The 25,095-nt window shown below is 42.0% G+C and overlaps 1 protein-coding gene across 8 annotated transcripts in view; it reads right to left on the minus strand.

Moving 5' to 3' along the window:
- The window catches only part of SPART (spartin), a 73,066-nt gene that overhangs the window by 46,110 nt on the left and 1,861 nt on the right, over positions 1 to 25,095 (minus strand). For all 8 annotated transcript variants that reach the window (XR_014794674.1, XM_084879556.1, XM_084879560.1 and 5 more), the window contains exons 2-3: positions 8,348 to 9,159; positions 2,029 to 2,226 (exon numbers count right to left, since the gene is read on the minus strand). Coding sequence is in view for 7 of the 8 variants with exons in the window: in XM_084879556.1 (XP_084735682.1) it covers positions 2,029 to 2,226; positions 8,348 to 9,157 (1,008 nt within the window). In the remaining variant the exon portion in view is untranslated. The remainder of the gene's footprint in view (positions 1 to 2,028; positions 2,227 to 8,347; positions 9,160 to 25,095) is intronic.

The following is a 25,095-nucleotide window of genomic DNA, read 5'->3' on the forward strand; positions in this document are numbered from 1 at the left end:
CATTGATGTGAGACCTATATTGGTTGCCTCCTGCATGCTGGGGATTGAGCCTGCAACCGGGATATATGCCCTTGACCAGAATCAAATCCACAACCCTTAAGTCTGCAGGCCAATACTCTAATCAATGAGCCTAACCAGGTAGGGCCAGCCAGTGATTTTGATAGGAGGAGGTAGGTTGTCATTGATGAAGGTTTGCTCATTCTTTGTCAGGCAACCTTCTGTGACCCCACACCTGGGTTGATGCTCTCTGAATTCTCGTTACCCAGATGCATATCTTTATCTTGCACTTAGTAGATTGTTTTGGGATTATCATTTCACATACGTGTACCTTTGGTTGAATTGCAAGCATTTAATAAAAACCAAAAAAACAAAAAAAACATTTTATTGATTTTTTAGAGAGGGAGAGAGATAGATAGTTAGAAACATCGATGAGAGAGAAACATCGATCAGCTGCCTCTTGCACACCCCTACTGAGGATATGCCTGCAACCAAGGTACATGCCCTTGACTGGAATCAAACCAGGGGCCTTTCAGTCCGCAGGCCAATGCTCTATTCACTAAGCCAAACCAGTTTCAGCTACAAGCATCTTAAGCAATAGATATGACCCCAAGCTGACTGAGTGCTACATCCTAGGTACCCAGCACAGAGCCCACAAAGTAGTGGACAATTAATACATGTTTGATAAATGAATGAATGGATAATAGATATAGACTCTAAAATCTTGATTAATTGCTGCAATAAAGCAGGATGTAAAATTCAGTGTGTGGCTTCATGTCACCTTGTGATCTGAGATGCAAGCCAAGCCAAATGAATTGTAAGATCATGGTTTGCCTTTATAAATGGCCTCTCAGCCAACCTCACATAGAGTAGGTCTCTCAGCAATCTTTTAACATGAGTTCATACACCATCACTGAACCAATGGGTCACCTTCAAGTTTTAACATTACCTTCTCAATGAGGCCCACTCTGATCACCCTATTTACAGTTGCACCTGCCCCACCTACACCAGAACTCCTTTGTTTCCTGTTACCCTACTCTCCATTTTTTTCCATAGCTCTTTAACTCATTCTAATGTGTTATATACTAACTAGAGGCCCGGTGCACGAAATTCATGCATGGGGCTGGCAAGGGGGTGGGGGAGGGAGGGTGTCCCTCTCCAATCTGGGACCCTTCAGAGGATGTACAACTGCCAGTTTAGGGGATCGGGCCTAAACTGACAGTGGGACATCTCTCTCACAATCCGGGGACCACTGGCTCCTAACCACTTGCCTGCCTGCCAGCCCGATTACCCCCTAACACAGTGTTTTTCAACCTTTTTTGGGCAAAGGCTCACTTGTTTCATGAAAAAAATCACGAGGCACACCACCATTAGAAAATGTTAAAAAATTTAACTCTGTGCCTATATTGACTATATATAAAGTAATTCTCTTGAATAGGAATCAAATAAACACAAAGAAAGTATTTTATAATTACTTTATTATGAAATATTAAGTAAACAAAATAGTGAAAAATTATAAAATTCTTGTCTTGTCTGCACCTACGGCACACCAGGCAACATCTCGCGGCACACTAGTGTGCCGCGGAACAGCGGTTGAAAAACGCTGCCCTAACACTTTCCTGCTGGCCTGATTGATGCCTAACTGCTCCCCTGACAGCCTGATCACCCATAACTGCCCTTCCCTACCAGCCTGATTGCCCCCAACTGCCCTCCTCTGCTGGCCTGATTGCCCACAACTACCCTCCCCTGCTGGCCTGATCACCCACAACTGTCTCCTCCTTGCCACGCAGAACTGCAGGACCCCCAGGCCCCACCTCCACTATGCATGTGGCCATCTTGTGATGGCCATCTTTTGATGACATGAGGGTGTGACGCCACCTAGGCTATTATTAGTATAGATTTGCTTGTGTGTTCACAAATACAAGTTTGGAATTTACTGTAAATAGTGACTAAGATTGTGAATTCTAGAGTAAAACTGCCTACGCTTATGTTAAAGTAGATTTTCATCCTGAAGACAATCATACAAGTTACCTGAAGCCGAAGGTCAGACATTTGTCTTAACAGATCTTCAAAGAGTTCTCTATCATCTTCTGGTAATTCAGAAGACAAGACGACCCCCACAAAGCATCCTGATGCTTGTAACATTGTATCAGGAAACATGTAGGCTCCTACAGTACATTTAAGAACTGGAGATCTATCCGGAACTAGAGGGTACAACCAGTCACAAACCTGAAAGGATTAGTTAAAAAGAAAAAAATCAATGAACAGAACTAGGTTTTCACCAAGGTTTTAAAATTGTTATACCGGAAAGCAAACATTTCAAAGTTTGAAATGCATCTTTATAGAATCATCAGCATCAACAAGTCCCCAATAAAAATTAGCCATTTATTAGTCTGATCTTCTGGCAAACTATTCACAAGAACTATACTAAAAATGTTACTACTACGCTCTTTATATAATCTTAAAACTGGTGGCTTTAAATAACCCACTGTTAACCAATCATGAGTCTAACTTTAAATAAATAATGGTCAAAGTAAATTAATGTTTTCTTTATCATATAAATTAGATATTCCTTTGTAGAAATAAATAAAATCAAACTGTTTTCAAGTACTCTACTTGTACTTACGGATTTACTCCTCACACCAATTCCATTAAGTTGGTTAGTATTGGTTAACTAGAAATAATTATTTTAATTAGAAACTCAGCATTCTAAGAGAACCTAACATGACAGAGACTAAACAAAACACTTGAGTTATGTTTATTGGATTTACTACTGGGAACCATGAGAAAGAAGATACCTACTACAGAGGGCTCCTGGTGGCTAACTAGGCTCAAATTAAAAAAAAAAAAAAAAAAAAAAAAAAGCCAAGCAGCCATTTCTGTACAGGCCTCTCATGCAAACTGTAATTTAGGGAGAAACAGCCTGCCTGCACTCTTGCACTAAATTGCCTGCCTGCACTCTGTTCCTGGCATAGTCTGACAGGTCTTATAAAGGAGTTCCTGGAATTCTATTTCAACCAGTACTACTGAGGCTTTCTCCATCCAATAGGAGCTGTGCAGCTATAGCCCTTCAATTTCCTTACCAACCAATCAGAGCGGTTCCATTCTAACCAAAGCAGGGCAGTGTTTTCTGGTCCAACCAAACTTAAAGGTTGGAATCATCATTTGCTTGAGTACAAACCAGAGGCAGGAACTTTGATGTTAGGCAGCTACCCTCTGGCTCTAGGAATGCTTTGTTTTCCACCAAAGACTAAAAGGTGGAGCAGACCACCAGAGGGCAGAGCAGAGCTATCTAGCTTGAGAGGGGCCTGGCTCTAGGCCACCTAATAGCATTGCTGTTTTCAAAGCCCTTGCTGGGTCAAAACTGAGCTACTTGAACTGAATAAATTTCCTTCTTTACTGCATCCCAAACTAGGGATTCCTGTTCATTTGACACTATCTATTGTGAAGTAAAATTAAAATGACACAAAGCTGCCCTGCAAAGTCAGATTGTCAGTACACTGATATTTGAGACTTAAGCTCTAAATTCAAAAGAGACTATTTTAATTTGGAATAACCAAATTTATTCATTTCCATTGAGATACATTATTTGAGTGACCAGAATATAATTGTGCCCCTCACCCAGGACATGGCTCTAACATTAAAAAAAAGAAACTTGCTAGAACAATCTATTAAATGTGATGAACATAAGTCAAAGAGCACAAAAGATTTCATATAAACAAATGGAAAATTCTAGCACACTATCACCATTTCTGACCAACAGAATATAAACAAACAGGGATTCAAGTACTCAGATCTGACTCTTTCCTGGAAAGTACTGAATAAACATGTTCAAAATCTTTTTCTTTATTTTTCTTTTTTAAATACACTGAGAGGCCATATTATTATGATCTCTGAACACATAACAATCTGGCCACTCAGTGTATATCCTATATAACTATATAATAAAAGGTTAATATGCAAATTGTCCCCTCGACCAGGAGTCAGCAGGCAGTCCAGCCAAATGCCCATGTCCCCTCCTCCTGGCCAAGATGGCTGGACCCCACCCATGCCCAAATTCATGCACCGGGCCATGCACAGAGTGGGGGTTCCCTCAGCCCAGCTGCTCCCTCTTCACAAGACTGGGAGCCCTCATGGGTAGCGAGCCTAACCCATAGTCTGGCCACCCTCTGTGGGAGGTGACTGGTCTGATCAAGGGAAGGAACCAGCCCCATTACCCCACTGCTACAGCCACTGCCAGCCACTGCAGCCACCAAAGTGTTTTCATCAACACGGACTCTAGTCCCTTCACTGTGAAAAAATGACAACTTTCTTTAGGCATTTTCAAGATGTGTCTTTCATAGAATATGATACTTTTCTTTTTTATCCTCACCTGAGGGTATTTTTCCATTGATTTTTAGAGAGGGGGAGAGAGAGAAACATCAATGTGAGAGAGACACTTTGATTGGCTGCCTCCTGCGTGAGCCCTAACCTGGGCCCTGGCTAGGGAGGAGCCTGTTACCTAGGTACATGCCCTTGATCAGAATCGACGTGGACCCTGCGGTCGGAAGGCAGAGGCTCTATCCACTGCGCCAAACCGACTAGGGCAGGATATGATATTTCTTAGCCCTTCCAGCATCAGACCTTTTTTTTTCCTCCAGGAGTGAGGTGGAAAAACCCTAGATCACCTTCTTGGATTCTTATTACCCAAGTTTCCAAGAACACTGCAAGTGGGAGCTTAGCCAATGAGCTGTCAGAAAAGATATTTACTCTCAAACTGGTTTGGCTCAGTGAATAGACCGTGGGCCTGCAGACTGAAGGGTCCCAGATTTGATTACTGTTAAGAGCATGTACCTTGGTTGGACGCATATCCCCAGTGGCGAGTGTGCAGGAGGCAGCTAACCTATCTTTCTCTATCATTGATGTTTCCGACTATCTATTCCTCTCCCCTCGTCTCTGTTAAAAAAAAAAAAAAAAAAAAATCAATAAAAAAAATATATATTTTTTTAAAAAGTGTTTCCTCTGTAGCTCATGGGGCAGAGGATCCTGTACGTTGTGTCCACTGGGCTCGGGGCATGTCCCCACCACCCGGGAGTGGGGTGGGGTGGGGTGGGGAGGCATGCTCCTGAGGCTGGCAGCCAGCCCCACGTCTTGGGTCTTGGATGCTGGGCTGGGGGATCTGTGGAGACCCCGGGCCATGCGGCACCAGCCGCCGAGGCCTCCACACGCCCCCAAGGCCAGCATTCAGCCCTGCTTAGTGGGCGCTGGGCAGGGGGGCGTGTGGGGACCCCTGGGCCTCCTGCGACAGTGGCCACCGGGGTCTCCACACACCCAGAGGCCAGCAGTCAGCCCCCCATAGTGGGCACTGAGCTGAGGCGAGTGAAGCTGAACCACTGCTTGGGACCAGCGCACGTGCAAGCAACTGGGGGCAGGAATATCCCTGTCTCTACATGCCTGCGCCGTGGGTGCCAGGCTGGAGGGCATGTGGGGACACCTGGGCCACACACTGCAGGGTCTCCGCATGCACCAGAAGCCAGCAGCAAGCACCCTGTTGTGGATACCAAGCTAGGGGCATGGACCCGAACCGCAGCTTGGTGCCGGTGCACACCCAAGCGGCTGCACCCATAGGCCCAGAGCAGTGGGGGGGCATTGTGGGACTTCTCCTGCTCAGGACCTAAGCACAGACCTACAGGCCAGGAGCGGCCTGGGGTCCTAGGATGTTCTAGGGGCCCAGGTGGCTTGGCACCTGCATATGCAAATTAACCACCATCTTTGTTGTGTTAATTTGCATATTCATTTCAGATTGGATGGTGAGCGTAGCAGAGGTAAGGTCAATTTACATGCTTTTCTTTTATTATATAGGATGTATACACTGAGAGGACAGATTATTATGCATTCAGAAATCATAATAACCTGGCCATTCAGTGTATGTTTTTATTGATTTCAGAGAGAGGGAGTGGGAGGGAAACATCAATGATGATAGAGAATCAATGATCAGCTGCCTCCTGCATGCCTCCTGTTGGTGATCAAGCTTGCAAACTGGGCATGTTCCCTGACCAGAAATTCAATGGTGACTGCCTGTTTTATAGGTTGATGCTCAAGCACTGAGCCACACCAGCTGGGCGAATTCTTTTTCTTTTAAGGAATCTCTGTTTTTTCTCTAGTTGTCTCAAAGTCACTGTCCATCTTTTATAAAAGTCAAACTTCAGGCAAGTTACAATAAAACTGATTTTTCCAAAGTACCTACACTAATAAAAGAGAAATATGTAAACTGTCATTTCGTGACACCCACCAGCCTATCAGGAGTGAATATGCAAATCAGCAGGACAAAGATGGCAGCAGCCATGGAGCCAGCCAGAGCGAGCAGGAGGCTTGGGTCGCTCCTGGCAATGGAGGAAGCCACGCTTCCTGCCCACCTCAGCCGGCCATCGAAGGAGGGGCCTGTGGGCAGTGCCATGGAGATAGCCTGAGTGTGTGGAGGCTTGTGTCACCATCACCGAAGCCGGCCACCGAGGGAGGGGCCTGCAAACGCCCTCAGCCCCTCACCCAGGCTGGCCATGCCACCATCAGGGTGAGGGTCCCTGCTGGGGGGCATGGCCAGCCTGCAAATAGCCATCAGCCCCTCATCCAGGCTGGCCACACACTCCCAGTGGGGACTCTCACCCCATGAGAGTGTGGCTAGCCTGAAAACTGCCCCAGCCCTTCGCCCAGGCCAGCACTGTCCCCAGTGGGAACCCTCACCCCAATGGGGGCATGGCCAGCCTACAAACCACCACAGTCCCCTTGCCTAGGCCACCCTGCTCCCCATCCTGATCCGGAACATCCTTCAGGGCAAACCAGCCAGCCCCCACCCGTGCACCAGGCCTCTATCTATACTAATAAAAGGGTAATATGCTAATTAGACTGGAGACCTTCCAGGAGACCTTCTGGACATTCTTCTACACAGAGCCACGGTGGTGGGGCCAAGGTAGAGGCAGTTAGGAACCAAAAGAGGAGGGCAGCTGTGGGTGATCAGGCCAGTGGGGGGGGGGGGGGTTCATTGGGGGTAAGCAGGCCAGCACGGGGGCAGTTGGGGGTGAGCAGGCCAGTGGGGAGGGCAAATGTGGACAAGCAGGCTGGTGGGGGAGTCAGTTGAAGGCAAGCAGACCAGCAAGCAAAGTGGTTAGGGGCAATCAGGCAGGTAGGCAGGTAAGCGGTTAGGAGCCAGCAGTCCCAGATTGGAGAGGGTGCAGGCAGGGCTAAGGGACACCGTCCCCGTAAATGAATTTCATGCACTGGACCACTAGTGATATATAACCATCTATGGCATATGAAACGACTGCAAGTAATACACAAATTATTTAAATGAGTTATTATGCATTTTAATATGTATTAGGAAAAAATACAACTTTCCCTCAATTTCATAGTTCTTATTGTTTAAGACAAAATTAACAAATAAGATATCCAAATAAAATATTAAAGTAATAGCAGAGATATGTATTTGACCAATAAAACAGTAAAGATTATACTTAAATGACTAAAGTTTGAATGTTTGGGTTTCTTACTATACCATGATATTCCTCTAATATTAACTACATTCTCATCACCTTGATTCAACTTGAGCATTCCCAAATCTTCTCAAATAAAGCATTGCATACATTTCTCAGGGTAAATTATTATGGATTGATTAGCCCTAACAATAATATCACCAGTCTTTGCTCTTGGGCCAAGAGTATCCTGGTAAATTTATCTGCTTGTAATATTAGAATTATATCCTAAGTTATCATTAGTCTCTTCTTCTAGATCAGGTTTCTCAACCTTGGCATGATTGATGTTTTAGGTTGGATAATTTTGTTATTGATAGGAGATGCTCTGTTTAAATGTGAATAGTACCCCTAGCCTCTACCTATTACTCCCCCTTTTCAATTATGACAATGAAAATTATTTACTATAGACATTGTCAGAATATCCCAGGGAAGGGGGAAGGGAGATCACCCCTGGTTAAGATCCATTGTTCTATCTAGACAATGGGCGAAGGTTCAATCCAGCTCAGCCCCTCAGCTGGAGCTTGGTCTCATTAGTAAAAATTTACTATTATACATCCACGTGTTACACAAATTCCTTTTTAAATTAAAGTTATTAGGTTTCTTCTTCAGATAAAGAATTAAAAATTTAATACCTGTTATAAATTTAATACTAAAATAAAACTATGTTAAAATAAAAAAAGAAAAAGGCTATCATTCAAAGCTCAAAATTTTCATAAATATATTTAAAAGGAACTATAACTTATAATTATCTTTTTGCACTTACTGTCTTAGACACATTATAAATATTAACAAAAATGATGTACTTTACACATATTTCAAATTGTTTACATTTTTCTTTGGCTTACCTGAAGAAACCCAGGAGGACGGTTGAGAACTGTATCAAGAGAATTATCCAAGAATCTCACAATTCGAAGATATCCAGGATATGAAGGTGCACTAACCTCCCCTGCAGGATTTACAAAAAAAATCTGTACTCCATTTGGTATCAAAATCAACTCATCTGCATCTAGCCCTAAAGTCTCAAGAGGAGGTGGCTGAGAATGATTTCTGTAGAAGTCTTCTCCAACTGATGAAAATTCCCCAGATTCTGTCCCATATGATACAGTATAGTGACCCTCAGCAGCTTGAGGAGTATAAGCAGGAGGTGCTTCTGCTGGATGACTTTGAGATGGTAAGGATAGAGAACTAGGTGCAAGAACTGACTCTGTATTGGTAGCTGAAGTGTTTCCATTTACCTCAGTGGGCTGAGGAGGTGAACTAAAAGACTGAGGTGCCAGTGACTTTTCAGATATGTCTTTAGGTGGAAATTCTGGATATAACTTGGGCACCTCCTGAAGATCATTCTGTAGAGAAGTGGCAAGACCCTTCTCTAGAATTTCCAACCTGGTACGTACATTCTGTAGTGTTTCTTTCATTTTCTGTTGCATCTGCCTAGCAGATTCCCACTCAGGACCTGTATGCTTAGGGTCTGTTGATGAAATGCTGATTCCTCTGAGCAGGTGTCCTATTCCTTGCTTATAGCAGTTCTTTGCTTCTTCCTTCTGACCTAATTCATCTGTATTCAGTCCTTTATCAACAAATAAAAAGGCTTTTTTGTATGATTCCTTGATGATCTTTATTTCAGCAGGTTCTCCATTTTGTGCCTCTTGCTCCATTTCTGCAAAACAGGAAATTATCTTTAATTATCTTTGGTACTTGTTTACAACTTATATCTTACCTGAATATATACTGAGTTGCCAGATTATTATGATCTCTGAACGCATAATAACCTGGCCACTCAGTGTATATCCTATATATTAAAAGGCTAATATGCAAATTGTCCCTCCACCAGGAGTTCAACCAACAGGCAGGCCAGCCAACTGCCTATGTCCCCACCCCGGGCCAGGCTGGCTAGACTCCACCAATGTACAAATTCATGCACTGGGCCTCTAGTACATATACTCTGAGTGGCCAGATTATTATGCGTTCAGAGATCATAATAATCTGGCCACTCAGTGTATTTCAAGAGAACAGGAGCTTTACTGTCTTGTTTGCTATTGTATTCCCTAAACCTACTAGTAAATTTGACATAAAGAAAACACTCAATATGTGTTTAATGGATAAATAAAGAATGCTCTTGGTCCTAAATATCATTTTAATTAAAAACAAAAGAATAAGACAGACTAAAATTACTGAATAATTTTCTTGTTCCAGTTTCTTAGAAGACATAAAAATTTCCTATATCATATCTTTAATATTAGAATCAAAAAGTGTCATTCTATTATAAAATTCATTATAATATAAATACAAACTATGTCCAACTAACTTAAAATGAAGTTGAATCATACATTGGAGATTGCAAAAATGAGAAAAAAAATATCTGGATGAAGCTTGAAAGTTACCTCACTTCCATTTAAAGGTGGCAGGTTACTCACATGCAGTTAAACCCTACTATCTCCCAAAAGTCCATTAAAATAACTCTAACATAACCATTCTTTTTAATGAGAAAAAGGAATGAATAGGTACTTCATAAAAGAACATATTTAAATGGCATATTTAAAAGGTAATTCTATGAAAAGGTAATTCAACATATTATTCCTTCATGGAAATTAAACTAAAATCCACAGCAGTATGACTACACACTTAGCAGATGGCTAAGTTGAAAAGACTGACTAATGTTAGAGAAGACAGCAACTGGAACTCTCATACTTTGCTGATGTAAGTAAAAAATGGCGCAGACACTTTGGAAAACTGGTCATTTCTATTAAAACCAAATATTTACTCTACAATCCAGCAATTTCCCATCAGTATATAACTAAAATAAATTAATAAATACACACACCCAAAACATGAACAATGATATTCATAGCGGCTTTATTCACAAAAGCCAAAAACTTGAAAGAACTCAAATGTCCACTCACGAGAGAAGGGATAAATAGTGGTATATTTATATAATGCAGAAACTAAAAAGTAAACCGACAAATTTCACTAACATCATAATTAAAATGTCAAAATTTCAAGACAAAGAGAGAATCTTAAATGCAGCAAGAGAAAATGAAACTGTTACCTACAAAGGAGCTCACATAAGGCTGTCATCTGATTTGTCATAAGAAACTGTACAGGCCAGAAAGGAATGGCATGAAGTATTCAAGGTAATAGAAAACAAGGATCTGAAACCAAGATTACTATATCCAGCAAGGCTATCATTCAAAATAGATAGTAAGATAAAGAGCATTCCAGACAAGAAAAGTTTAAAGGAGTTCATCACTACTAAAACAGTATAACAAGAAATGCTACAGGGACTACTATAATGAGAAGAAAAAAATACAGCAAGAAACCTAGGTATACAGAATTAAAATGGCAATAAACAAGTACCTCTCAATAATAACCACAAATGTAAATGGTTTAAATGCTCCAATCAAAAGGCATAGGGTAGCTGAATGGATACAAAAACATAACCCAACTATATACTGTCTACAAGAGACCTACCTCAGGTCAAAGGACTCACATAGGATGAGAGTGAAGAGATGGAAAAAAACTTTTCCATGAAAGTGAAAAAGAGAAAAAAGCTGGGGTAGCAACACCCATATGGAGTCACTACATAATACTAAAGGAATCGATCCAACAAGAGAATGTAACCCTGGTAAACATATATGCACCCAATATAAGAAAACCCAAATATTTTTTAAAACTTGTAGAGGAATTTAAGGAAGAGATTAACAATATAGTCATAGTAGGGATTTTAACTTCCAGTGAAGTAGATGACTTCACTGGATAGATATTTCAGACAAAAAATTAACAAGTAAACAGTGACTCTAAAGGACACACTGGATCAGATGAATTTAACTGATATAGAACAATTCACCCCAAGTCTGCAGAATACATATTCTTCTGAAATACACATGATCATTCACAAAGATAGATCACATGTTAGGACCCAAAATGTTCAAGAAAATTGAAATCATATAGAACATCTTCTCAAATCACAGTGGAATGAAATTAGAAATCAACTACAGTAAAAACACCCAAAAATATTCAAATACATGGTGGCTAAATATCATGTTATTAAACAATGAATGGGCTACCAATGAGGTCAAGAAATTAAAAACTTCCTGGAAATAAATGAAAATTAAAACACAACCACCCAAAATCTCTGGGGCACAGTGAAAGCAGTCCTGAGAGAAACTTCATAACACAGGCCTAAACTTCATAACACAGGCCTACCTAATAAAAAAAGAAAGAAAAATTAGTAATAAACTAGTTAACTCTACAACTTAAACTACAAAAAGAACAACAATTAAAGCCCATAGTAAGTAGAAGGAAATAATAAAGATTATCGCAGAAAGAAATGACATAGAGAATAAAAAACAATACAAAAAAAATGAAAACAAGAGCTGGATCTTTGAAAGGACAAACAAGATTTATGACTAATAACTAGACTCATAAGAGAGAACATGTCAGAGGAAACCAATACGGCAGCGTAGGTAAACAACTGGTCTGCCGCTCACACAACAATTTAAAAAATTAAAACTAATACAAAGACATCTATCATCTAAAACCACAGGAAGGCTGGCTGAAAGAGAAAGGAGTGCAAGCGCTGAAAAGCTGAGGAGCCCAGGTATGGAGGCACGCGAATCGGGCTGGTGGCGGGCAACTGGGCGCACGGCGCAGCTTTTCTTTTCAACCTGAAAGGAAACAAGCTCCCTATCGCTTTGAAATCCAGTTGCTGGGGTCACATGGGGGACCTAGACTCCTACGAGGAGAAGCTGGTCTGTCGGGCCTCGGGTCCGAAGTGAGGGCGACTCTTCCAGAGGTGTGAACAGCAATCATTGTTTACTGCGCTGGATAATAGGAAAGCGGGGACTTTGAAACACGGAAGGGCAGGGATGGCTGATGGCAGCCATCGCTGTTAGCCACACCCCAACCTAGTGACGCCCTGAAATCCCGCCCCACCCTGAGGCCCCGCCCTGCCCTGAGGCCCCACCCGCAGATTCTACAGACCTGCCCAGGCACCACACAGCTGCTTTTACATATGAATGGCCTGTATTGAGGCAGCTTAACCAGATATAAACTGCAGCTCCAGCAATAAAACCAAGTCCCAAGCAAACAGGAGAAAACTGTAGTTCTCGCTGTAGCTCCTGCAGGGTGGCTTCAGACAGTAACTGAACTGAATCCCATTGGATATCCAGAAGTCAGTGTTCCTAGTGGTCAATTTCAACCACTCACATCCATTAAGTGACACATTTGGGAGACGGACTCAGTGAGCACTTAAGCCCCACTGAAACAAACCATGACTTCAGCGCAGCCGTTCTTTATAGACAGAGCAGGTCCTCACAGACAATTGGCCTGGAGATCAATTCCTACCAGAGTACCAACAGCAAACAAGGCTTAATTACACCAAGACTTTGCACTCAGCCCACAAAGGGATATACCAAAAGGTGATTGGGGAAGCTGATAGGTCACCTACCACACAAAGCCACTCCATCAACACAGGGAGGAGACACAGAAACATGTCAAGAATGGGAGAGATGGAGGAAAGTAAACTACTGGACGACAGAGTTCAGAATCACATTTATAAGATTACTCAAGAATCTTCTAATAACCTTTGAGAAACTTGATGAAACCTCCAAGAAGCTTGGTGAGACCTTCAAGGACCTTAAAGAGAATACCAAAAAAATGGGAAAGGACAAGTCAGAAATTAAGCATACAATCTCTGAAATAAAGAATATACAGAAACTCAACTATAGATCAATGTACCCCAAGAATCAAACCAAAGATCTGGAATATAAGGAAGAAAAAATCACACAACCAGAGAGGCAGAAAGAAAGAAGAATCCAAAAGTGTGAGCATAGTGTAAGGAGCCTCCAGGACTGCTTAAAACGTACCAACATCCGGATTTTTGGGGTGCCAGAGGAGAGCGAGCAGGATATTGAAGGACTATTGAAAGAAATAATGATAGAAAACTTACCCTACCTGGTAAAAGAAATAGACTTACAAGTTCAGGAAGCATACAGAACCCCACACAAGAGGAATCCAAAGAGGAACACACCAAGACACATCATAATTAAAATGCCAAGGGCAAAAGACAAAGAGAGAATCTTACAAGCAGCAAGAGAAAAACAGCTAGTTACCTATAAGGGAGTACCTATAAGACTGTCAGCTGATTTCTCAACAGAAACTATGCAGGCCAGAAGGGAGTGGCAAGAAATATTCAAAATGATGAACAATAAGAACCTACAACCAAGATTACTCTACTCAGCAAAGCTATCATTCAGAATTGAAGGTCAGATAAAGAGCTTCACAGACAAGAAAAAATTAAAGGAATTCATCAATACCAAACCAGGATTACATGAAATGCTGAAGGGCATTCTATAAGGAGAGGAAGAAGAAGAAGAAAAGTAAAGGTAAAAATTACAAACAACAAAAAGACATAAAATACATACCTACCAACAAGTGAATCTAAAAATCAAGTGAATAAAAAATCTGAAGAACAAAATGGACTGGTGAACATAACAGAATCAGGGACATAGAAAGGGATTGGACTAACAATTCTCAGGGGGAAGGGAGTCTGAGGGGTGAGGGAAGAGATTGGACAAAAATCTTAAACCTATGGATGAAGGCAGGGGCAGGGGTAAGGGCATGGGGTGGAGTTGGGAATCAGGTGGAGGGGAGCTATGGGGGAAGAGGAGGAAAAGAGGAACAACTGTAATAATCTGAACAATAAAGATTTATTATAAAAAAAAAAAAAAGAAGAGAGAAGACCCACATCAGAAACTAAAGCAGAGAAGTAACCACTGACACTACAGAAATACAAATGATTTTAAGAAAATACTATTAACTACTATATGCCAACAAGCAGGACAAAGTGTATAAAATAGAAATATTCCTAAAAAAAATATATAATCTCCAAAGACTAACTCTAGAAGTAAAATAATACTTGATTAGGTCTATAACAAAGGATGAAAAAGAAACAGTATTCAAAAAACTCCCAGCAAACAAAAGCCTAGATCTAGACAACTACATACTGGGTAGTTTTACCAAGCATTCAGAGTACTACCACCTATCCTCAAACTATTCCAAAAATTCCAAGAGAAAGGCACACTTCCAAACTCTTTTTATGAGGACAGCATTACCCTAATTCCAAAACCAGATAAAGACACTACAAAGAAAGAGAGTTACAGGCCAGTATCCCTGATGAACTTAGATACTACAACCTTCAAAAAATATTAGTAAATCAAATGCAGCAATATATTAAAAAGATCTTACACCATGACTAAGAGATTTATTCCAGGGATGAAAGGCTGGTACAATATTCACAAATCTATAAATGTGATACATCACATAAACAAACTGAAAGACAAAAATCGCATGATCATATCAATAGATACAGAAAAAGCATTCAACAAAATCCAATATCCTTTTTTGATAAAAACTCTTAGCAAAGTGGGAATAGAAGGGACATATCTTAACATGATAAAAGCCATTTATGACAAGTTTACAGTGATCATCATACTCGATGGGCAAAAAACAAATCATTTCCCCTAAGAACAGGAAGATAGGGACGTCTGCTTTCACCACTCTTATTCAACATAGTACTGAAAGCCCTAGCCACAGCAATCAGATAAGAAGAATAAAAGGCATCCATATTAGAAACGAGTAAGTAAAACTCTCATTATTTGCAGATGACATGATATTGTACATAGAAAACCCTAAAGACTCCATCAATAAACTACTGCTTTTAATGAATGAATTCAATAAAGTAGTAGGATACAAAATCAACACCCAAAAATCAATGGCTTTTATATATACCAACTAGAAGCCCACTGCATAAATTTGTGCACCATTGGGGGTCCCTTGGCCTGGCCTGCAGGATCAGGCTGAAACTGGATTTCCGATATCCCTGGGTCCAGGATTGTGAGAGGGCACAGACCAGGCCAAGGGACCCCACTGGTGCATGATTGGGGCCAGGGAAGGACCCCAGGAGGGATCCAGGGCATGTCCAGCCCATCTCACTCAGTCCCAATCAGCTGGACCCCAGCAGCAAGCTAACCTACCAGTTGGAGCATCTGCCCCCTGGTGGTCAGTGCACATCATAGCAAGCAGTTGAGCGGCCTTAGCATGTCATTAGCATATTACATTTTGATTGGTTGAACAGCTGACTGGTTGACTGGACACTTAGCATATTAGGCTTTTTATAAGATAATAAATTTTAGAAAGGGAAACTAAACAAACAATCCCATTTACCACTGCAACAAAAATTAAGATACTTAGGAATAAATTTAATCAAGAAGACAAAAGACCTGTACTTGGAAAACTACAAGACAATGAAAAAAGACATAGAAGATATAAACAAGTAGAAGAATACACCATGTTCATAGATTGATAGAATCAACATTATTAAAATGTCCATACTCCCCAAGGCAATTTATAGATTCAATGCAGTCCCTATTAAAATACCAACAGAATATTCCACAGATATAGAATAAATACTCTATAAATTTTTATGGAACTGTTGTATTGTCAATCAGCAAGCTAGACAAGATGATTTAATGAGCCAATTAGTTTAGGAGTCATCTTTATTGTGCACAGGTTCAGAGCAGATTACCTCTGTCAAATTCTGAACACCTAAAGGAAGAAGCATTCTCTTTTTATATCTTTTCAGGTCCTTGTGTAAGTTATTTTTACAGACAACTTGTAACGTTGAGTATATATCATATCTAACAAACACTTGTCATATCTATACAGACACCTGGAATTAGTATCAGCATATCAGCCCCTTAAGCTAGATGGCAAGTTCAGACAGTTAAGTTAATGTTTTCTATTATTCAAACTAAAAAACAAAGTTATATTTTACAGAATAGGAGACTATCTAAAAATAACAGAGTAGTTCAAACAGCAGTTTTCCAAAAGAGGGACCACCATGCTTTAGAGACCCTGAAGAGCTATAGCAAGAAGACCCTGAATAACTGCAGCAATCTTGAGAAAAAAGAACAAAGTTGGAGGAATCACAATATCAGATTCAAGTTATACTACAAGGCCACTATAATCAAAACAGCCTGGCCTTGCCACAAAAACATGTATATAGGTCAATGCAATAGAACACAGACCCCAGAAATCGACCCAAGCTATTACACTCAATTAATATTTGGAAGTGGCAAGAGCATTCAGTAAAATCAAGAGAGTCTCTTCAATAAATGGTGTTTGGAAATTGGACACATACAAAAAAAAAAAAAATGAAATTAGACCACTAATTTATACTACACACACAAATATATTCAAAATGGGTAAAAGACTTAAATGTAAGTTGAGAAACCATAAAAATCATTAAAAAAAAAACAAAAAAAACATTGGCAGCAAAGTCTCAGATGTCTCTCATAGCAATATGTTTACAGATACATCTCCATGGGCAAAGGAAACTAAGGAGAAAATAAACATATGGGACTACATCAAAATAAAAAGCTTCTGCACAGAAAAAGAAACAATCAACAAATGAAAAGGGAGCCATTGCCAAATATCTTCTCCCATTGTATGGGAGAAGATATTTGGCAATGATACATCTGATAAAGGTTTATATATAAGAAACTCCTACAATTTAAAAAAAAAAAGGGGGGGGGGGGGGAGAAATAATCCAATTAAAAAATGGGCAAAGGACCTAAATAGACACTTCTTGAAAATGGGCATACCAATGGTCAAGAGACAAATGGAAAAATGCTAAAAGTTACTGAATATCAGAGAGATGCAAATTAAAACAACTATTGAGTATCACCTCACATCTGTGAGAATGGCTACCATCAACAAATCAACAAATGACAAGTGCTGGGGAGGATGTGGAGAAAAGGAAACCCTAGTGCACTGCTGGTGGGAATGCAGACTGGTGTAGCCATTATGGAAAAGATTATGGTATTTCCTCAAACACTTAAGTATGGAACTGCCATTTGACCTAGTGATCCCACTTCTAGGAATATATCATAAGAAACCTGAAACACTGATCAGAAAGAATGTATGCACCCCTATGTTCATAGTAGTACAATTTACAATAGTTAATATCTGGAAACAGCCCAAGTGCCCATCAGTACATGAGTGTATAAAAAAGCTGTGATACATTTACGGTATATCATGGAATACTATGCAGCAGTAAAAAAAAGAATCTCTTATCCTTTGAGACAGCATGGAGGAACTTGGAAAGTATCATACTAAGTGAAATAAGTAAGTCAGAGAAAGAAGTATCACACTATCTCACTCATGTGGAATCTATTAAAATGAATGGATGAACGGAGTTGATCCAGAGACATGAAAGCATGAAAGAGAGTAGGGAATCTCGGAGGGATGGCTGGGGAGGTTAGATGGGTGGGTGGGAGGTAATCAACCAAAGACCTTATATGCATTCTAGAGGCCTGGTGGACAAAATTCGTGCACAGGGGGAAGGAATGTCCCTCAGCTCAGCCTGCACCCTCTCTAATCTGGGATCCCTAGAGGGATGTCCGACTGCCCACTTAGGCCTGTGGGAACGGGCCTATACTGCAGTGGGACAACTCCTCTCACAATCCAGGACTGCTTGCTCTCAACTGCTTGCCTGCCAAACTGCCTGCCTTATTGCCCCTAACCACTTCTGCCTGCCAGTCTGACCAGCCCTTAACCACTCCCCTGCAAGCCTGATTAATGTCTAACTGCTCCCCTGCCAGTCCGAATGCTCCTAAATGCCCTCCCTGCAGGCATGACCACCCATAATGCCCTCCCCTACCAGCATGATCACTCCCAATTGCCCTCCCCTGCAGGCCTGGTCACCCCCAACTGCCCTTCCCTGCAGGCCAGGTCCTCCCAAATGCCAGCCCAGTCACCCCTAACTGCCCTCCCTGACAGCCTAGTCACCCCTAAGTGCTCTCCCATGCTGGCCTGGTTCCCCCCAACTGCCCTCCCTTGCCAGCCTGGTCCCCCTAACTGCCTTCCCCTACAGGCCTGGTCCCCCCCTAATGCCCTCCCCTACTGGCCTTGTTTCCCCCAAGTGCCCTCCCTGCAGTCCTGGTAACCCTTAACTGCCCTCCCCTGAAGGCCTGGTTGCCAACTGCCCTACCCTGCAGGCCTGGTCCTCCCCCCAACTGCCCTCCTCTGCTGGCCAAGTTGCCTCCAACTGCCCTCCCCTGCAAGTCTGGTTCCCCCCAACTGCCTTTCCCTACTTACACAGTCACCTCTAACTGCCCTCCCTTGCCAGTCTGGTCCCCCCAACTGCCAACCCCAGCAGGCCTGGTCTCCCCCAACTGCCCTCTCCTCAGGCCTTGTCACCCACTACTGCCCTCCCCTGTAGGCCTGGTCTCCCCCAACTGCCCTCCCCTCAGGCCTTGTCACCCACTACTGCCCTCCCCTGTAGGCCTGGTTTCCCCCAATTGCCCTCCCCTGCTGACCTGCTCGCCCCTAACTGGTCTCCCCTGCTGGCCTGGTCCCCCACCTCAACTTCCCTCCTCTACAGGCCTGGGTCACCCCCTAACTGCCCTTCCCTGCAGGCCTGGTCTCTCCCAACTGCCCTTCCCTGCTGGCCTGAACGCCCACAACTGCCCTTCCCTGCTGGCATCTTGTGATGACCATCTTTGACCACATGGGGGCAGCCATCTTGTTCATTGGAGTGATGGTCAATTTGCAAATTACTCTTTTATTAGATTATTAGGTAGGATATGCATAACACATGGACAAAGACAACAGGGTGGTGTAAGCGTGGGGCAGAGGCTGCCTGGAGGAGTCAATGCATGGGGGTGAGGGAGGCAGAAGGGCGGGGACATATGCAATACTTTCAAAAATTAAAATAACACCTCCTACCCCTCAAAAAAAAAAAAAGAATCAATCAATTGATTATAAAAAATTTTTTTAAATTAAAAAAAAAAAAAAGTTCTGGCAGTTTGGTACCTCTCCAGACAGAAGACTGGAAGTGTCTTCTCTGAGGCATTTGATCATCACCCAAAATTAATAACAAAAAATAATGATACTATCTCCCCCCCTCCACCTCCAAAGAAAACTCTTCAGGCAACAACCTCCCAAACGAAGCCACAGTTCCTATATTCTACCCCAGAGAGTCTCCAATTAGCTTTCTAGTGCTCCAATCTTACATATAAGTAAATAGCTAAGGATCACAAAATATTTGAGAAAAATATCTAGAAATCCAGAAAAAAATAAGAGCAATGCAATTTGGTTATAATACGGACAATATGTAAGGCAAAGAAACTTAAAAAAAAAAAAAAAAAAGCCTATCATCTATATAACATAAAGGAAATACTGCACTCTTAAAACAAAAACAGTATACACACACACACACATACACACACACACACGACATTCAAATAAATACAGGAGGCTTAATAAACTATAAAATAGATGGAAACGCAATAGAGAGATGTGAAGGTGATAAATTACAAAAAATGCCTGGAAAGCAAAGGGGGAAAAAAACAAAGACAAGGATGAAAAATAGGAAAGAATAGATAAGTTAGAGAGAACCCAGTCTAGGAGATCCAACATCTGATTAAGGAAACCTTAAAAAAACAGAATAGATTAAAAAAATAAAAGAGTTGAGGAAACAATACAAAGAATAGCCCAGAACTAGAAAACAGAATTCCCAGATTTAAAAGGATTGTTTGTCAAAGGATAAAAAAAGATTCATACCAAAAAATGCACCATAAATTTCAGAACACTATACTCAAAGGGCCCCTCTTTTAAAAAATGAGAAATAAGATTACTAAGAAACTCCTTAAAAACATTGAAGTTAGAATAAAATAGTACAATTCAAAATTCTGACTGAAAATAATTTTCAAATAATTGCTCAGATATTACTGAAAGAGTTAATCAAGAAACAGGGCTAACTTAGCAGGGGCTAACAAAAGAAAGCATGTTCTGCAAGCCTAAGCCTTGCACAAACATGTTCCCTTTGAGTGATTATTTACAGAAATTTCTGAAGACTATAACTCCTGCACAGCCCCCAAGAAGGATGTCTGATGCCAGCAGAAGGCCAAAGAGCAAGAGTAAACTATGACCAAGAAGGGGGGGGGGGGGGGGGGTGTAGAGACACAGTCCTGATACATGTCAAGCTAAAAACCCATCTGTAGCTCTCCCTGAGCACATAAAAAGCCTGCCCCCCCGCCCCCTTCGCCACTGATTTCTTTTTTGGAATCAGTCCACCTGCACCCAGTGCCTTGAATAAATATCATTTTGATTACATTGAGCCTTGAGTCTGTTTGCCCCAAACCCAAACCTTTCAATTACATCTTCTATTTTAGATTCCATGTTTGGTGAAAGGAATCCCAATGCTAATAATGACAGGAGTTCCCAAGATGACAATGATGCAACCAGTTCACACTGGAGTAGAAGAAAGAACTCCAGAGATTTCTTTAAGAAAATAAAATTAATTGATAGACTATCTAATGTGTTTCTAACTGTGAGGACTCAAGAGTTTAATCAGTGATCAATCAATTAAAAGGTGTAAAACTAAGAAAATAACTAGGGAAAACAAGATGCTCAGCTAGAAAGAAAAAGGTAATCATAATATAACTCATGTTTCAGTTTCAATTTATGTCATAATAATGTAAATAATGAATCTTGATATAGGCAAAATTATGATACAACCATATTGGGAAGGTGGATGGATACAAAGTTTGTACACATATGGTACAGGATGAAACTAAAATTTCACCTTTCCTAGTAGGAAGTTACTGGACAATGCCTAAAACTGAAAAATAAAAACTGGTAATAGAAACATCCTGTTTGAAGATATAAACAGAAAGACCAAAAAATTGGGTAAGAAAATTGATGTAATCTGCTTTTGGGAGGAAAGGGGCAAGTCTGGGTGGCGGAACCTCTGGTTTTCCTTGAAAGCCTTATAAAAACATTTAATTTTTAGTACAATGTGCATAATTTTTAAAAAATTATGAATTTTAAAAATAGATGGTTTAGGGCAGCCTAGTCTATTCATATATAAGGCTAATATTCAACTTGACCAAATAGCGGAATAAGCAGTTGCTATGACGAAAACTGACCACCAAGGGGCAGATGCTCAGTGCAGGAGCTGCCTCCTGGTGGTCAGTGCACTCCCACAGGGAGAGCGCTGCTTAGCCAGAAGCCGAGCTCACAGCTCTCAAGGGCAGCAGCAATGGCAGGAGCCTCTCCCACCTCCGCAGCAGCACTAAGGATGTCCGACTGACAGCTTAAGTCTGCTCCCCAGGGAGTGGGGACATTCCCCAGTGGCTCCTGGACTGCAAGAGGGAGTGATAGGTGATCAGGCTGGCAGGCAGACACGATTAGGAGCAATCTGGTAGGCAGGCAGGCCAACGGTTGGGAGCCAGCAGTCCTGGATTGTGAGAGGGATATCCGACTGTCCGTTTAGGCCGGATCCCACTGGAATCGGGCCTAAACAAGCAATCAAACATCCCTCATGGATTCCCAAACTGGAGAGGGTGCCAGCTGGGCTCAGGGACACACACACCTCCCATGCACGAATTTCATGCACTGGCCTCTAATGTATGTCGGGCCTACACAGGCAGTTGGACATCCCTCTCACAATCCAGGACTGTTGGCTCCCAACTGCTCGCCTGCCTGCCTTCCTAATTGCCCCTAACTGCTTCTGCCTGCCAGCCTGATCACCTCCTACCACTCCCCTACCAGCCTGATTGATGCCTAACTGCTCCCCTGCCAGACCAATTGCCCCTAACTGCCTTCCCCTGCAGGTATAGTCACCCCTAACTGTCCTTCTCTGCAGGTATGGTCAATCTTAACTGCCCTCCCCTGTAGGCCTAGTCTCCCCCCTCCCCCCAACTGCTCTCCCCTGCAGGTCTGGATTCTCTCCCAAGTGCCCTCCCCTGCTGGCCTGATCACCCACAACTGCCCTCCCTTGCAGGCCTGCTCCCTCCCAATTGTCCTCCCACATGGGGCAGCCATCTTTGACCACATGGGGGCAGCTATCTTGTGTGTTGGAGTGGTGAATTTGCATATTACTCTTTTATTAGATAGGATAGAGTCCTGGTGCACGAGTGGGGGCCAGCTGATATGCCTGAAGGGTGTCCCAGATCAAGGTGGGAGAGGGTCCTGTGGTGGTTTGCAGGCTGGCCACACTCCCCGCCTCGGTGACTCAAGTGGAGGTCCTGGGATTTATTTATCTTCTATAATTTAAACTTTGTAATCTTGAATGGAGTCCAAAGCCCACTAGGGTGTGCAGAAAGCTTTGCTTCCTCCATCGCCAGGAGAAACTCAAGCCTCCTGCTCTCCAGCTCCGTGGCTGCCATCATTTTTGTTGGGATTTATTTATCTTCTATAATTGAAACTTTGTAGCCTTGAATGGAATCCAAAGCCGGCCAGGGTGTACAGAAAGATTGGCTTTCTCCATTGCCAGGGAAACCCAAACCTCCTGCTTGCTCCGTGGCTGTAGCCATCTTGGTTGGGTTACTTTGCATACTTGCTCCTGATTGGCTGGTGGGTGTGACTTGTGGGTGTAGCAGAGATATGGTAAATTTTGCATATTACTCTTGTATTTGAGACCTAGCCTTTCCCCTGGATAATCAGCCAGCCCTCCGAAAGCAGAAGGCACCATGAAGTAGAAGACTAAGGGTCACATGGTCACAACCTCTGTAAAGGTAATATCTTTATCTAAATTATTAGAGGCTTGGTGCACGAATTTGTGCACTTGCAGGGGGTGGTCCTTCAGCCTTGCCTGAACCCTCTCCCAGTCCATGAGCCCTCAGGGGATGTCCAACTGACGGAATAGGCCCGTTCCCCTATGCCAGCAGATGGACATCCTTAGTGCTGCCGCTGTCGGGAGAGGCTCTCACCATTGCCCTTGCGCTCGCCAGCTGCCAGTCATAGCAACCAGTAGTTCTACCATTCGGTCAATTTGCATATTAGCCTTTAATTATATAAGATGTTTAAGCTTGTATGCCCTGATGTAGATGGTATATCCCCTGGCTACTTTGCCATGAAAACAGATAAAGGGATGTCAGAAATATCCTCAAGACCTGAAAAAATGACTCCTCACCCTTACCTTACCTATGATCAATCAGCTCCCAGCACAACTTCCATCCTCTAATCTACTGTGTCTTGTGATTTTGCCCTAAATAATCTATAATGTACAAACCATTGGAGAGTTCTAACTTTTGAGCACTAGCTTCCATCCTCCTGGGTGACACCATCTTTATATACAAAAGCCTAAGTGAACATTACAACTGAACAACCGGAACAACCAGTCGACCAGTTGCTATGACGTGCACTGACCACCAGGGGGCAGACGCTAAACACAGGAGCTGCCCCCTGGTGCTTAGAGCGCTCCCACAGCAAGAGCACCACTCAGCTGACAGACCTGTCCCAGTGCCCCACCAGCCTGGCAGCAGCCATTCCCTCCTTCAGTAGATCTACAAATCCAATCTCCAAGCACGATGCCAACAAGTCCAATCTCCTGGAAGTCAGCCTTGGGTACTATGGCCACTTCCTCTCCCTAGACGCTCCACAAGAAAGAAAGGATATAAAAGTGGCCACCAGTTGGCTCCTGACAATGGGCACCAATGTTAGCCTGATAGATCCGGATCCGGGGCCTGCACGGGCATCCCAACCCTGCCCAGAGGGCTGATCACATCCCATGTCACCCCTCTCCCCCTGGGGACCTCACCATGCACAAATCCATGCACTGGGCCTCTAGTTCATAATAAAATAACCAACCTTCTCATTATTTAGTGTTTGACTCTGCTAGTGCCAGGTAAACAAACCCTGTTTAATAACAGTGTCAATTTTCATTTAGGCACTCCAAGTATCCATGTCAATAAGACAATTAACACTAAACTTTTACTTTTCATATTTAATTATCAAAATCCATCAGGCATATACTTTTCTGAGCAACTATTACCACTTCTAATAACTCCATCCAGAAGAAAAACAACTCCTAAAGTTAAAAAGTTGTAAGAAACTTTAAAAACTAGTTTCACTTATATAAATATTTTTATTAAAGGCACATATGACAGAGAATAAAAAGCTTTCAAGCATAAATAAAATATTATGTATTTTTAAAATTGATGGTGATGGATATAAAAGTGCAATATTATACTCCTTTGGATACAATTAAGAGTGATGTACCAACTTTATATTATATAAATGTTAGTATGTGGGAAAATGCATTCTTTGCAACCACCTAAAAGTATGATATAAAATCTTATAAATGAACCTAAACATGTGCAAAAGGGCAATTTTACAAAAATTATTTTGGGGTTCAAAAGCAAATTAAAAGCACTGCTCTAAAACAATTCACTACTATACATTGCAATCATAAAATGCACATAATCTCTGGCCTTTAGAAGCACCATACTTTACTACCTTTTATTGAACTCTTTGGATGTACTTGGCACTGTTCTAAGCTTATTTAATTTTTAAATCCTTGGAAGTTAATATCTGATTACAAGTACTGAGCAGCTCGCTGCCCAGGGCAGAGGTAGTACATGGCAGACATTCAAAGAGTCAGGTTCCACAGATATTTAACAAGAAAATGAGATAAAATATCAAATTCTAAAGCTAAAGCTGTGACTATGCTTACAAGTTAACAGAGTGAGGGAGGGGTGAAGGAAACTTGGGGTGTTTAGTAAAAAGGCATTTGGCTTAAGCCTTA

This window comes from Pipistrellus hanaki (assembly GCF_964339955.1).
Source record: "Pipistrellus hanaki genome assembly, chromosome: 3".
Taxonomy (NCBI): domain Eukaryota; kingdom Metazoa; phylum Chordata; class Mammalia; order Chiroptera; family Vespertilionidae; genus Pipistrellus; species Pipistrellus hanaki.